General features: G+C 42.8%; 1 protein-coding gene across 7 annotated transcripts in view; it reads right to left on the reverse strand.

Moving 5' to 3' along the window:
• Positions 1 to 13,792, reverse strand: part of YIPF1 (Yip1 domain family member 1) — a 19,830-nt gene extending 6,038 nt beyond the window's left edge. Inside the window, exons 1-7 of one of the 7 annotated variants that reach the window (XM_084852461.1) lie at positions 13,560 to 13,792; positions 12,016 to 12,348; positions 9,472 to 9,547; positions 7,265 to 7,428; positions 4,939 to 5,019; positions 4,406 to 4,493; positions 4,185 to 4,301 (exon numbers count right to left, since the gene is read on the reverse strand). In XM_084852461.1, the coding sequence (XP_084708587.1) occupies positions 4,185 to 4,301; positions 4,406 to 4,493; positions 4,939 to 5,019; positions 7,265 to 7,428; positions 9,472 to 9,502 (481 nt within the window). In that variant the 5' untranslated portion in view covers positions 9,503 to 9,547; positions 12,016 to 12,348; positions 13,560 to 13,792. Of the gene's footprint in view, positions 1 to 4,184; positions 4,302 to 4,405; positions 4,494 to 4,938; positions 5,020 to 7,264; positions 7,429 to 9,471; positions 9,548 to 12,015; positions 12,349 to 12,998 lie in introns of all 7 variants that reach the window. The other 6 variants (XM_084852460.1, XM_084852462.1, XM_084852458.1 and 3 more) reach the window with 6 other exon arrangements.
• Positions 13,793 to 14,880: the final 1,088 nt, after the last annotated feature.

The following is a 14,880-nucleotide window of genomic DNA, read 5'->3' on the forward strand; positions in this document are numbered from 1 at the left end:
AAGCCGAAACGACGGCTAGCAGCCGATGGTGCTGGAGGTGAATGACGAATCCGATGTTCTAAAGATCAACACACCATAGCAACTTGGAATGTAAGATCTATGAGCCAGGGCAAATTGGATGTGGTTATTGGGGAGATGTCAAGATTAAATATAGACATTTTGGGTGTCAGTGCACTGAAATGGACTGGAATGGGCCACTTCACATCAAATGAGCACCAGATCTACTCCTGTGGACAAGAGGACCACAGATGAAATGGAGTAACCTTCATAATTAATAATAAAGTGGCTAAAGCAGTGCTTGGATACAATCCAAAAAATGACAGAATGATCTCAATTCGAATTCAGGGTAAGCCATTTAACATCACAGTGATCCAAATATACGCCCCAACCACAGATGCTGAAGAAGAAGTAGATCACTTCTATGAGGATTTGCAGCACCTACTGGATTGTTGTTATTCAGTCGTTCAGTCGTGTCCGACTCTTCGTGACCCCATGGACCATAGCATGCCAGGCCTTCCTGTCCTGCGCTCTCTCCCGGGGTTTGCTCAAGTTCATATTCATTGCATCGGTGATGCTATCTAGCCATCTCATCCTCTGCCGTCCCCTTCTCCTTTTGCCTTCAGTCTTTCCCAGCATCAGGGTCTTTTCCAGAGAGTATTCTCTTCACATTACGCGGCCAACATATTTGAGCTTCAGCTTCAGTATCTGTCCTTCCAATGAGCCCTCAGGGTTGATTTCCTTTAGGATTGACTGATTTGACCTCCTTGCAATCCAGGAGACTCGTAAGAGTCTTCTCCAGCACCACAGTTCGAACCTACTGGATAGTACGCCAAAATAATATGTTATTTTCATTACAGGAGACTGGAATGCTAAGGTAGGTAGTCAAACAACACCTGGAATTACAGGCAAGCATGGTCTGGGAGAACAAAATGAAGCAGGACATAGGCTGATAGAATTTTGCCAAGACAACTCATTGTGCATAACAAACACTCTCTTCCAATAACCTAAGAGACGACTTTATACATGGACTTCACCAGACGGTCGACACCGAAATCAGATTGACTACATCCTTTGTAGCCAAAGGTGGCGGACACCTATGCAGTTGGTAAAAACAAGACCTGGAGCTGATTGTAGTTCAGATCACGAACTTCTTATTGCACAATTTAGAATCAGACTAAAGAGAATAGGGAAGACCCACAGATCAGTTAGATATGAGCTCACTAATATTCCTAATGAATATGCAGTGGAGATGAAGAATAGATTTAAGGGACTAGATTTAGTAGATAGGGTCCCGGAAGAACTATGGACAGAAGTTCGCAACATTGTTCAGGAGGCGGCAACAAAAAACGTCCCAAAGAAAAAGAAAACCAAGAAGGCAAGATGGCTGTCTGCGGAGACGCTGGAAGCAGCCCAAGAAAGAAGGAAAGCAAAAGGCAACAGTGATAGGGGGAGATATGCCCAATTAAATGCAAAATTCCAGAGGTTAGCCAGAAGAGATAAGGAATTATTTTTAAACAAGCAATGTGCGGAAGCGGAAGAAGATAATAGAATAGGAAGGACAAGAGACCTCTTCCAGAAAATTAGAAACATCGGAGGTAAATTCCGGGCAAAAATGGGTATGATCAAAAACAAAGATGGCAAGGACCTAACAGAAGCAGAAGAGATCAAAAAAAGGTGGCAAGAATATACGGAAGATCTGTATAGGAAGGATAATAATATCGGGGATAGATTTGATGGTGTGGTCAGTGAGCTAGAGCCAGACATCCTGAAGAGTGAGGTTGAATGGGCCTTAAGAAGCATTGCTAATAACAAGGCAGCAGGAGACGACGGTATCCCAGCTGAACTGTTTAAAATCTTTCCAGATGATGCTGTCAAGGTGATGCATGCCGTATGCCAGCAAATTTGGAAAACACAAGAATGGCCACCAGATTGGAAAAAATCAACCTATATCCCCATACCAAAAAAGGGAAGCACCAAAAAATGTTCAAACTATCGAACAGTAGCACTTATTTCACATGCCAGTAAAGTAATGCTCAAAATCTTGCAGGGTATACTCCAGCAATTCAGGGAACGAAAACTGCCAGATGTACAAGCTGGGTTTAGAAAAGGCAGAGGAACTAGAGACCAAATTGCCAATGTCCACTGGATAACGGAGAAAGGCAGGGAGTTTCAGAAAAACATCTATTTCTGTTTTATTGACTAATCTAAAGCCTTTGACTGTGTGGATCATAACAAATTGTGGCAAGTTCTTGGTGGTATGGGGATACCAAGTCATCTTGTCTGCCTCCTGAGGAATCTGTATAACGACCAAGTAGCAACGGTAAGAACAGACCACAGAACAACGGACTGGTTTAAGATTGGGAAAGGAGTATGGCAGGGTTGTATACTCTCACCCTACCTATTCAACCTGTACGCAGAACACAACATGCGACGTGCTGGGCTTGATGAAGCCAAGGCTGGAGTTAAAATCGCTGGAAGAAACATTAACAATCTCAGATATGCAGATGATACCACTTTGATGGCTGAAAGCGAGGAGGAGCTGAGGAGCCTCATGATGAAGGTGAAAGAAGAAAGTGCAAAAGCTGGGTTGCAGTTAAACCACAAAAAAACCAAGATTATGGCAACCAGCTTGATTGATAACTGGCAAATAGAGGGAGAAAACGTGGAGGCAGTGACAGACTTTGTCTTTCTAGGCGCAAAGATTACTGCAGACGCTGACTGCAGCCAGGAAATCAGAAGACGTTTACTTCTTGGGAGGAGAGCAATGACAAATCTTGATAAAATAGTGAAGAGCAGAGTCATCACACTGACAACAAAGGTCCGCACAGTTAAAGCAATGGTATTCCCCGTAGTAACCTGTGGCTGTGAGAGCTGGACCATAAGGAAGGCTGAGCGAAGGAAGATAGATGCTTTTGAACTGTGGTGTTGGAGGAAAATTCTGAGAGTGCCTTGGACTGCAAGAAGATCAAATCAGTCCATACTCCAGGAAATAAAGCCAGACTGCTCACTTGAGGGAATGATATTAAAGGCAAAACTGAAGTACTTTGGCCACATAATGACAAGACAGGATACCCTGGAGAAGATGCTGATGCTAGGGAAAGTGGAAGGCAAAAGGAAGAGGGGCCAACCAAGGGCAAGATGGATGGATGATATTCTGGAGGTGACGGACTCGACCTTGGGGGAGCTGGGGGTGGCGACAGCTGACAGGAAGCTCTGGCGTGGGCTGGCCCACGAAGTCACGAAGAGTTGGAAGCGACTGACCAAATAAACAACAACAACGAATTCCCACTCTGCTATCTGTTCATCTCCCTGAATTGATTTTTTAAAAAAAGAATGGCTATCCTGAGGTCTGGGACTTTGTGACCAGAAGGTTAAAATGCTCACCAACAGGCTTCCTAATGTTATTGGTCTTTCTGTGCAATTTATGTCTATTCAGTCTTTGCCTTAAAGTCGATATATACTGCCAGAGGGCACTTAATATGCAATAGTAGGTATACAAAATTAGCTGACATTTAAGTTGTGAAAGACTGCACCATTTGGGCCACTAATTGCATTGTTTCTGTTGATTAAGAGGCACTGTTGGCATTTGGGTCTGTTGCAAGGTCTGGTTCCTAGCTCTAAATCAAGTGAGGATTTTTTGTCCTTATTAATTAAGTTTAGGTGGTTGCCTATAGGCAAGCATAGGTTTCCCTCCAATTGCATCCCTGAGAGTAGAGTCAGTCTCAAGAATTGGGCGCAGGTCTCTATAGGAGTCTGTGTAACACCTTTAGTTGGGAACTGTAAGCAAGTACCAGAGTTGCTCTGTCCTAACTACTTTGCTGAAGTAATCAAATCTGAGGTATTGATCTGGCTTTTGAAATCTGGTTAATCATCATATTGGGATTGTATTTCAGTTTAAGGAAAGCTTGTCTTAGTTCACGTAGCTGCTCATCACAATCATGTGGCCGTGCAGATAGTTGTAGTGCATGGCTTACAATAGATCTTTGTATATGGTCAGTATGGTAACTACTGGCATAGACGGATGTGGCTTACTTCTACCTCAATATCTGTGTCTTTACATTTACCACTTATGTGTAGTTGGTTATAAAATATATACATCAGGCAATTTCTTAATTTGGTAATGTACTACAGTTCATTTGAGTAAAAAGTATTATATGTAGATTGCTTGGAATTGTTTTACAAACCTTTTCGGAACTCAGGCACATAATGGAAAGCAGGATTGCCCAGATGGATGAAGAATTTTGAAAGGTTGCCACTAATAGCAATGGCAAAGACTAATGTGGCACAAATCCAAAAGGGACCTTAACAGGGACAAAAGCAAAAGATCAATTATTCTGGCCCATTTCCATTCAGTGTGAAAGTAAAGGAGAAGCACCTCTATGACAATGCTAGCATTTCTACGTACCATAAAGATCAGGATTACTTCGAATGTATAGTCTTACAAAGTTTTTCCCTGGTATTGGAAAAACAGAACCTTTGATTCTATCCAGGACCTAATAAAAGTAATGCAAAATAGTTGAATTGACTTAAGATGTTAATGAACAATTTAATTAATCAAAAGTGCTGTAACTAATATTTTCTCTTCTCCTACTCCCACCCCGACTCCAGGCCAGTCCATGTTTTACAACTGCTTCTACATTCTTGATATGTTGCATCAAAAACAAAACTATTTGCCAACCCTGATTAAAAAAGAAATACTGACCTTGTATAGCTTTGCATTTTAAACTCACTTAAGTCATAGCACCATCATGACTACAGAAAGGAAAAGGAATTTGCTTCTGCTGCCCTGATGCTAAACACTTTTACTAGAGAATAAGCTGCAGATAATGAACACCACCCCACTGTGCTGAACCATTTTGCCAAATAAACAAACAAAAGATGAATACCACTTTACTAAATATATGCATGATGCCTTAATAGAGATTACAGTTTACAAACCTGGTATGTATCCACATCAAAAAATGTTTGGTAGTATTCAAATGTCCAGAATGGGGCACTTTTCTTCTGCCCAGCAAGTAACTGGAATATAAGTAATATTTTAAAAGAAGATGCAAGATGTGTTACTTATTCAATATGAGCATGTTATTTTAAAAGGCAGACCTTTTCACTCATGTAAGAACTGGAAACCTCTTTGTGCAGAGTTGAAAAAAAATGATTAACTCGGAAGCAGTATTTTCAGCAAAATCCATGTCATACATTCTGTATTCTGCTTACATCCTGTTAATTCTGCAGACTCTTCTCTGTGAAAGCATGTGTGGCGTTTCCTTGCCAAGCTTCTAGCTGGAGGTTCAGACAACCTAGGATCAACCCCTTCTGTTCAGGGAATGAAAATCTACCCTATGCCTTCCAGTAAAATCTAGACACTCCATTCAGAATGTACCCATTTTACCACTGCCTGTCACATGTATGCACTTTCTTTGCAGTCCTATGGGAAGCAGCTATATTCCCCCCAACCTGTTCCCACCTCCTATTGAAGGGTGGGAAAGTACAGTTACTGAACAAATCTTCCAATGACTGGAAAGAAAATCTTCTTGTAGGCTGCTGAAATAAGATTTATATACAATTTATAGTGCTATAAACGGGTTTGCAAACAAACCACATAGAACAGTTCGCATAGGTAATGTCCTAAAGTTAATTATTCTTCGTTAGCATCTGTTTACACACATAAATGCCCCAAACTATTCATGCAATGCTAACAGCCAGACACCAGAATAGGTATGAGATTAGCTCTGTGCTAATGGCTGACACAAGTGGGCAAGGGAGGTTAGGTTGGTTCCCTGTTTGGTGTCCTCCTGCAGGGAGGCGAAAACCTTTCTATTCAAAAGGCCTTTGGCATAAGATGGTCTGTTGGGTGCTGTTTTTATTCTGTTACTGTTGTGTGTTAATTGTGTTTTTAATGTATTTGATTATCGTTTTATCAAGTTTTTAAGTTCCTGTGATTGTAAGCTGCCTTGAGTATCGTTTTCTTGCTTAAAAGGTCAGGTAGAGCTCTCCCTTGATTGATAACTGGCAAACAGAGGGAGAAAGTGTGGAGGCAGTGACAGACTTTGTCTTTCTAGGCGCAAAGATTACTGCAGATGCTGACTGCAGCCAGGAAATCAGAAGATGCTTACTTCTTGGGAGGAGAGCAATGACAAATCTTGATAAAATAGTTAAGAGCAGAGACATCACACTGACAACAAAGGTCCGCACAGTTAAAGCAATGGTATTCCTCGTAGTAACCTATGGCTGCGAGAGCTGGACCATAAGGAAGGCTGAGCGAAGGAAGATAGATGCTTTTGAACTGTGGTGCTGGAGGAAAATTCTGAGAGTACCTTGGACTGCAAGAAGATCAAACCAGTCCATACTCCAGGAAATAAAGCCAGACTGCTCACTTGAGGGAATGATATTAAAGGCAAAACTGAAGTACTTTGGCCACATAATGAGAAGACAGGATACCCTGGAGAAGATGCTGATGCTAGGGAAAGTGGAAGGCAAAAGGAAGAGGGGCTGACCAAGGGCAAGGTGGATGGATGATATTCTGGAGGTGACGGGCTCAACCTTGGGGGAGCTGGGGGTGGCGACGGCTGACAGGAAGCTCTGGCGTGGGCTGGTCCATGAAGTCACGAAGAGTCGGAAGCAACTGACTGAATAAACAACAACAACAGAGCTCTCCCATCCCCAGTATATCCTACACCCTATTAGATCCTTTCCAATCATAGTGCCTAGTTCAGCAGAAGGGACAGGAACCCATCCAACTCCCTGGCTGTGATACTAAACTTCTCAGCAGTACAATCTTTTTGCCGCCTGGTAGCCTGACCATACAATTTATTTATTTGTTTGTTTGTTTGTTTGTCTTCTATGCTGCCCAATAGCCAAAGCTCTGGGCTGTTCATAAAAATTAAAACCACAAAATGCAGCATGAAACAATATAAAATATGAAAGCTTAAAACCACAGTATAACAGTACAACCAGAATAAAACTGAGCAGCAATGAAGAGATTTAAAATACAGATTTAGAACACCAGAGCCGAAAGATTAGGAAGCTAAAATGCTAAAATACTGGGAGAATAAGAAGATCTTCACCTGGCGCCAGAAGGAGTACAACATAGGCACCAGGCAAACCTCTCTAGAGAGCTCATTCCACAGCCAGGATGCCACTGCAGAAAAGGCCCTCTTCCTGGTAGCCACCTGCCCTACAAGGACAACCCTGTGTTATCTCCTTAATTAACAGCTTGAAGAAGAACAGCAGATTGTGAGACAGAATCCTTGCACTGTCATCTAACCTCAGTTTTATCAGAATCATCTGTCCCCAATAGCTCATCATCCTCCTCTCTCCCAGAATCTTGCAGATGTCCATGCTTTTTCTTTGGTTTCTCAGCAGGTTCATCAATGCTTATTGTGACAGCATCTGGATTTGCTGCCAACAAGTTGGCTGCGTCATCAAATTCTGAAAAAGAAATATTCCCCCACAAGATTTAATTTTTATATTAATGTTATCTGTCAAGATATGCAACTGTCTGGAATTAGTAGAACTCTTCATATTTTGAAGCCTATAAATTATTTAGAGTACGTACATGCATGCTGATGCTGAATTAACAAAACATTTCCTTGTTCAGGTAAGACATGCTGGTCTGCCTCCTTGCATTAACCTGTGTGCTAGCTGATCACAGACCTGGATTTGCATCCAAAGAATGAGGTCACAAGGCAGAAAGGCTATTGAGCCAACACACACCAAAAGGGCAGCACCACAAAGCAGAAATGAACAGAAATCTAACAGGTGCATAAGACAAATTAATCCAAGTGGATTTATCTCAACACATATACATCTCAACACATTTTGACCAATTAATTCATCAGGTGACTGCCAGAACAGGAATAGCGCACATCTATTGCAATTTTGTAGGTGACAAGCTCCAGAAAGAGCCACTGACCTGACTCTTCCGATGTGTCTCCTGTACTTGTTGGATTTCTGTTTGTTTGAACCAGAGGCATACTATACAATTGGCAGAACTGCAGCATCAGTTGGTGATGCTGATGGCCACCACCATATCTTGTGGTAGCGAATTCCATAGATTGATTATATGCTGTGTAAAATACTTCCTTTTATCTCTCTTGAATATACTACCATTCAGCTTCATTGAATGACCCTGGGTTCTAGTATTATGGGAGAAAAACATATTTCTATCCATTTTCCCCACATCATGCATAAACCTCTATCATGTCCTCTCTTACTCACCCTTTTTCTACACTAAAAAGCGCCAAACTTTGTAAGCTTTCCTTATAAGGAGTTACTCCAGCCACCTAAGCATTTTGGTTCCCCTTTTCTGCACCTTCCCAACCGCTACAGTATTTTTTCAGATGTAACATTGATGCTGGTCACAGTGTAGTTTCGTATAAAGGCATTACAATATTGGCAGTTTTACTTTTAAATCCTTTTTGATCCCTTCACTCCTAATGATGCCTACCATGGAATTTGCCTTTTTCACAGCTGCTGCATAGTAGGTTGATATTTCCATTGTGCTATCCACCACGAGCTCATCATTTTCCAGGTCACTCACTGCCAGCTCAGATACCTTATGAATGGGGGGTGGGGGTAGGTCACACCCCAAATGTGCAGCATTTTACACTTACTTACATTGTACCACATTTGCCATTTTATTGCTCATCTCTCCATTTCAGAGAGATCCTTTTGGAGCACCTTGAAATCCTTTTTGTTTTTACCTTCCTGTATAATTTGGTGTCATCAGCAAACTTGGCTACCTCATTGCTCACCTCTATTTAACTCTAGATCATTTATGAAAAAGTTAAAAAGCACTAGTCCAAATAGATTCTTGGGGGGCCCCACTCCTTATATCTCCTGTTGTGACAACTGTCCACTTGTTTCAGGGCTGAAATAAGATCATACTAGCCAATATTTTATGTTGAGAGTTACATTCCCTTGGGAGTAATCTGTTTGGGGCTTCATACTAACAGTGGAAGACCCACCCCTTTCTCTCTTTATGACACCCCCCCTTCTCTCTTACTCCCTGTCCAGACAGTTGCTGGGGAAGGGAAAGATTTCTCTTGCAAGAGGTTTTTACTGATCACTTGCAGAAAGCTTTTGAAATTGGGCTTTGGGCTGCATGTGGCCCACCCTAGATTTATTCCTACTCTCTGCTTTCTGTTTTTTTAATCTGTCCTCTTATCCCATAACTGCTACCTCAGGAGATTTTGTTGAAACATGTATGCCACTCTAAGCACCCTGGAGGAAGAGTGGGATCAAAATGTAATAAATTTTAAAATGGAGAATATTCCCATTACGTAGGGACAGTTGTGCTCAGTTCCGTAATTGACAATACTGTGGTTAAAAAAGGAAAAGAAACTGGTGGTAATACTGAGCCTACAAGACTCTGTGCACTATGAACCAGCCATTAATTACTGATGTGGGATTAAACTCAGTGACCCAATACAGAGACCACAGAACAATCCGGGGTGTAATTTGATAAGTTACCTTCAAACTTTAGGTCATCTACAGTTGCCATTCATGCACCAGTATTCTCACGAGGTAATCCAGAAGTGACAAATAGCTGGAAAACATGAAGCAGGTAAGTACAAACTTAATTTAAAAATGCAACTCTATTATTCAAGTATTGGTTAAACTGAGTCCTTGAGCTCTAGAAGCTACGCAGTGTCATCCTATAAATCTCTCTCAAGAATGCTTCAAACAGATTCCCAACAAGATTTGCCCACTTTATGTAGATTGCATATTACTACAAGCAATAAGGGGCAAGCAAAGATGCCCTGAGCAGAAGTGTCTGTTCAGACAGTAGCCTACAGTGATGTCTGCTGCCAACATTGTCATCTTATCGGTGCCAGGTTAAGACTTTCCTGCACTCCCAGGCATCTGACAGCATATAGTGGGGCTTTAAAAAATTTTAGGAGCTCCTGGTAGTTTTATTGTTAATTGTTTTCAAGTGGTTTCAACATTTTGAATGTTATATTATATTTTATCATGCTGTGAACTGCCCAGAGAGCTGTGGCTGTTGGGTGGTATAGAAATGTAATAAATGAATGAATGGAAAGGTAACTTCTCCTAACTCAGTCTTCCATGAATAGAATCACGCTAGCCAATCTGACCTGAGGGCAAAATGACTTCCTAGCAACTAGTATGATAAGAAAGATTACAAAAAGAAATCCAAAAGCCCAAGGCCTGAATCGCACAAAGAAGAAATAAACTCAGGGTCTAATTGAAATCCAAATGCGAGTTGCCCAGGGTCTGGGAACAACTCAGAAGGAAAGCTGATCCTGGGTTCTGCCATCAGACAGTCACAGAGCTTTTCTAGATGAGGCTGTTAATCCGCCATATCTACTGTCAGTTTCAACACAGAATTGAGTTCCAAGGATTCCTTTCCTGCTTTTCCACTACAGAACCTCTAGGTGGCACTGTGGTATAGTGGAATACACAAATACACAAGCAGAAATCACTCTTTCACTTTGACACTTAAATGCCGCATTTTCCCTGCTCTAAAAAAAGTCACTGAAAGTGCTGGTTATACACAGAAGCAAAACTGGAGGGTCACAGTGTTATCTAAAGAACCCATAAACAACCATGAGTAGGGAATGACAAGCACACGATAAATGACTCATGTAGAAAAGCCCAAAGATTACTGGGAAGCTGCACCCGCTGCTTCCCAGGAATAACATCAAAGCAGCCTGGGCCATCCATCAGCTGGAAAAGGAGCAGCCATATGGAAGTTGCTTCCCCTCTCTCTGCCAGAAAGAACACTCCGCTCCAATTAAAAGTTGCCCTGGGATGGGAGAACAAAAGAGATGCACACTCTGATTTCTGCTATCTAGGGGACCTAGAGCTACTGGGATGCTGCAGATACTGCTTCCCACAAATAATATTAAGGCCATGAAGAGCCCATCCTAGGCTCACCCACTGGTTAGAGAAAGTACAACTATTCAGCTCCTACCGTCTATTGCCCTGTCTATTTCCCTGGGACTGCAGAAGCGAAGGGAAAGAACACTGGCACCATCCATCAGCTAGAGCAGGGGTCCCCAGCGTAGAGTCCATGGGCGCTCAATTTTTAATTTTTTTAAAAAAATTACAGTTTAAAAAAAATCCAATTTTTAAAATACACATACATGGATTTGTATGAAATACATACAACTTTCTAGCAATTATACATGGGCTGCAACAAGAGTGGACCAAATATCCAAATAAGTATCCATTTGAAGGTGAGGTCTATATGCCACCCGTTCAAATATTGAATGTGTTGTAAAGTCCTCAGTCCATTGCGTTATAGGAAGTGAGTGTTTATCCTTCCAATATTGTAATGTTAGTCTTTTAGAGAGCAATCCTATGGCTGCTAGACAGCGGCTAGATGGCCATAGGATATGCCGTTTTCCGAGAACTGACCTCTCCCAACTTCTGCGCTGCCTCAGAGGTAGTGCGGATCGACTCCGTCCTCCACACTCACAAGAGGAGTGTGGAGCAGCCGGAAAGGAGCATGGATGGGGGCATTCCAGGGCAGGGAGAGTGTAGCTGCCTGTACGACACACCCAATGTGTTGTACAGCAGCCTCCCTCCCTGCATTGTGCTCCTGCAGCTAGGCAGCTACAATCTGCTGTCTAGCCGAAAAAGCAGGGCAGAAGTGCAGAGGAAACGATCCCCTCTGTGCTTCTCATGCCCTGCTTTGGATAGGCAGTCACCTCTGAGTTCGGAGGCGGCCGCCTACCTAGATAGGATTGTGCCCTTAGCTGTCAAAAGGGTGCAGAGAATCCGTTTGTTAATTTCCATGAAGCAGGTAAATAATTTAAAAGAGTATGTACATCAATGCATATTAAAGAGTGTTCCAGTACAATTTTTTTCTGTATAGTACCTTCCCCGCAAAAAGAAGCAACTACTAGACATTGCCAAAACATATGTTTAAAGGAAGCATTTGCTGTATTGCTCTGTCAGCAATTAGCTGAATTAGACAATCCTTTATTAAAGAAATGTTGTGGTGTTCAACAGACATGAAGAAAAAGTTTATGCTGAATAAAACACAACCTGAGATCCATAGATGCAAAAGGTAGATGCCAAGCAGCGATCTACTGATTAGGCATTTTGTGGTGGTGCTCACAGCAGTACTCAATATGCCCACGGGTCCAAAAAGTTTGAGGACCCCTGAGCTAGAGGAACAGGAGTCGTCAACTGCTATTCCGGTAAGTAGATCAACCCGGCACAAACTGGATATAAATGCCTGTTCATAGCTCACTACTGTGTTCTGTCCCTGAAGAACTGATCTGACTCATCCACCTTTTCACCTCACTCCCCTTCTGATAGACAGGGCCTGTCATTCTTTATTTACTGATGCGAGCCACTTTGGGAGACAATAATGGTCTGAAAAGCGGGATAAAAATACAGTAAATAATACATAAATCTAATGTGCTCTTAGGTTTCAGTACAAAAAACATGCATGCACACAAGGAAGGTTGCTCTGTACAGCAAAGCCATTCAACTGCAGCACCCTGCCTCACAAAGGTGAGGCAGTACCAGCCACTCTCTTTGGTGATTTGCGGGGATGTAATTAAAAGTTGTCAGATCCCTACAGTGACCTTCTGCACCTGAACATTCAATTTCAAGTGGTGACCACGCAGTGGTTTATGAAAACCATATGAATTAAGCTTACAAATGCCATCACTGTTTTTCATGCCATGTGCAAAAAATCAAGGCTGCTACACCTTTGTGTCTTTCAAAGTTTGAAGGAATTGACTAATAGCTGGGGTGGGGTGCGGGGGAGCCATTAAACTCCGTGGGGCTGAGTTATGATTAGGCTGCTAAAGACCTAACAACCCTAAAGCATTAATCCAGAGTCAGTACCACTCCGCTTCCCAGTCCCACAGAAACCACCAGTGCATGTAGAGTAGAATCCCTTCTTTTCCTATAAACAGGCACGGGCAGCGAGGAGGAGTAGCCATCCCTGACTGGGAAATATACAGCTCAGATGGTCAAAGGACACGAAGGAGAAACCAGTCCGCACTACGGGATACCGAGTCTGTCCCCTAGAGTGGGGAGATAGATCTGAACCCGCCACCATCCTTATCTCCTCTGGGCTTCGCATGGCGCAGACACTAAAACCTTGCCAGCGTCATTTGAAAAAGAGATCTATCTTCACGCCAGGGAGCCGGCTTCTGGGGACTTCTGTTCTCGCCACCCAAACACGCGTTTGCCTGAGTCTTCCTTAACGTCTGAAGCCTCCCCCTTGAGCCAGGCCGCAGCTAAACCCCGTCCCGCCCACCCCACAAGGCGGCGCCGTCACTACCTGCCGGTCGCGAAGCGAAGTCGAGGGGTGCTACGCACGAAGGGCCTGTGTTGCCGGAAACGGCAGGGACCAGGCGACTCGCACCGTCCGCCCCCCCCCCCGCTTCTCTCTCTCTCTCTTAAAGAGGCAGAGGCCCCTTTAAGCGCCAGAAACCACTCAGCGCAGCCCCTCTCCTTAAGGAGACAAGGAGCAATACTTCTTGGAAACGCGACTGACCCACGTACCACTTACGGCATCTTAAATAAAGACTAAAAGCATTTTTGGAGCATAAGCTTAAGTCCACGAAAACCTGTGCCACAGTGGCGCCACAAGACACTTTCCGAGGCGTTTCCTTCCAGTAGCAGCTTGCAACCCTGTTATACGCACGCTCTCCTGGGAGTAAGCCCCGTTTAACTAGAGTGGAGAATACTTCCGAATAAACGTGGCCTGCACCCAAGCTAACCCTGTCCTGGAACTTGTGAGGCATTCAGACAACACAAAGAACATCTTCCTTTCCCACGGAGAGCACGGTACCGCCTTCCTAAAGTCTTCCTATAAAGCGTTGGCCAATGAAGGGGACGCAGAAGCCTCTTGGGTTCTCCCTTAAAGAGATAACTACGTTCTCTCTTATACGGATAGTCCATATTCTGGAAAATGGCCCAGAGGAGCAACTTCAAAAGAAGCCAAATCTCACCTCTAACACATAACCGGATGAGAGTGCTGCAATGAGCCACAAAATATTCAGACAAACACTGTTCCAATAACCAGACTTACAGTCTAGTTTTCTACTTTTATGGGGGATTTGTGCAAATGTGCACTTGCACAAATTTAATTTGATGATGTCAAATGTTACTTGGTAGGGCTAAAAGTTAAAGACACACATTGGTAATTTTTGAGGTGGGTTTGGATTCTGTTATATTATTGCAATATACATTAAAGATGGCTTTTAGTTCTAATATTTAGTGGCAGTGTTCATGGCTTATTGTATCACTCCCACCTTGTCGTGTATGACTGGTGAGTTTGGTTGATTTGTCTCATTTGGAAGTGTCCATTCTGGACCATTTTACAAAATACAGACTGTTGCCTGAAACAGGTGCTGTTACATGGTTTTATGGCAGATTTGTAGCTTATTATATCACTCCCATGCAGTTATGTCTGGCTGATAAATTTGGTGATTTGGCTCACTTAGAAGTTGCTGTTCCAGGCTATTTTCTGGAACACGGACTATTACCCGGAACGGGTATCCGGACATGGTTTCAGTGGATGTTTTGTGGCTTATTGCATGCCTCCTATGTAGTTATGTGTGACTGTTGAATTTGGTTGTTTTGGGTCACTTCAAAGTTGCTGTTCCGGGCTGTTTTTTGAGAATGTTGGCTATTGCCTGGATAGGATGTTGGAACGTGGTTTCTGTGGAGGTTTTGTTGCTCATTGCATCCTTTCCATACAGTCATATCTGACTGGTGAATTTGGTTGATTTGGCTCATTTGGAAGTGATCATTCCAGGCCATCCCATTGTGTTCCAGATGTGTTCTGGGCATTAAGGGGTTAATAATATATTTTTCCCCCAAGAGTTTCTGGCCTAAAGTATTGTTCTCCGGATGTCTCTAACACATTTGGCATGGTGTTTTTGT

The sequence above is a fragment of the Heloderma suspectum genome, chromosome 4 (genome assembly GCF_057233095.1).
Source record: "Heloderma suspectum isolate Gila_16-S chromosome 4, 16-S_ref, whole genome shotgun sequence".
NCBI classification, from domain to species: domain Eukaryota; kingdom Metazoa; phylum Chordata; class Lepidosauria; order Squamata; family Helodermatidae; genus Heloderma; species Heloderma suspectum.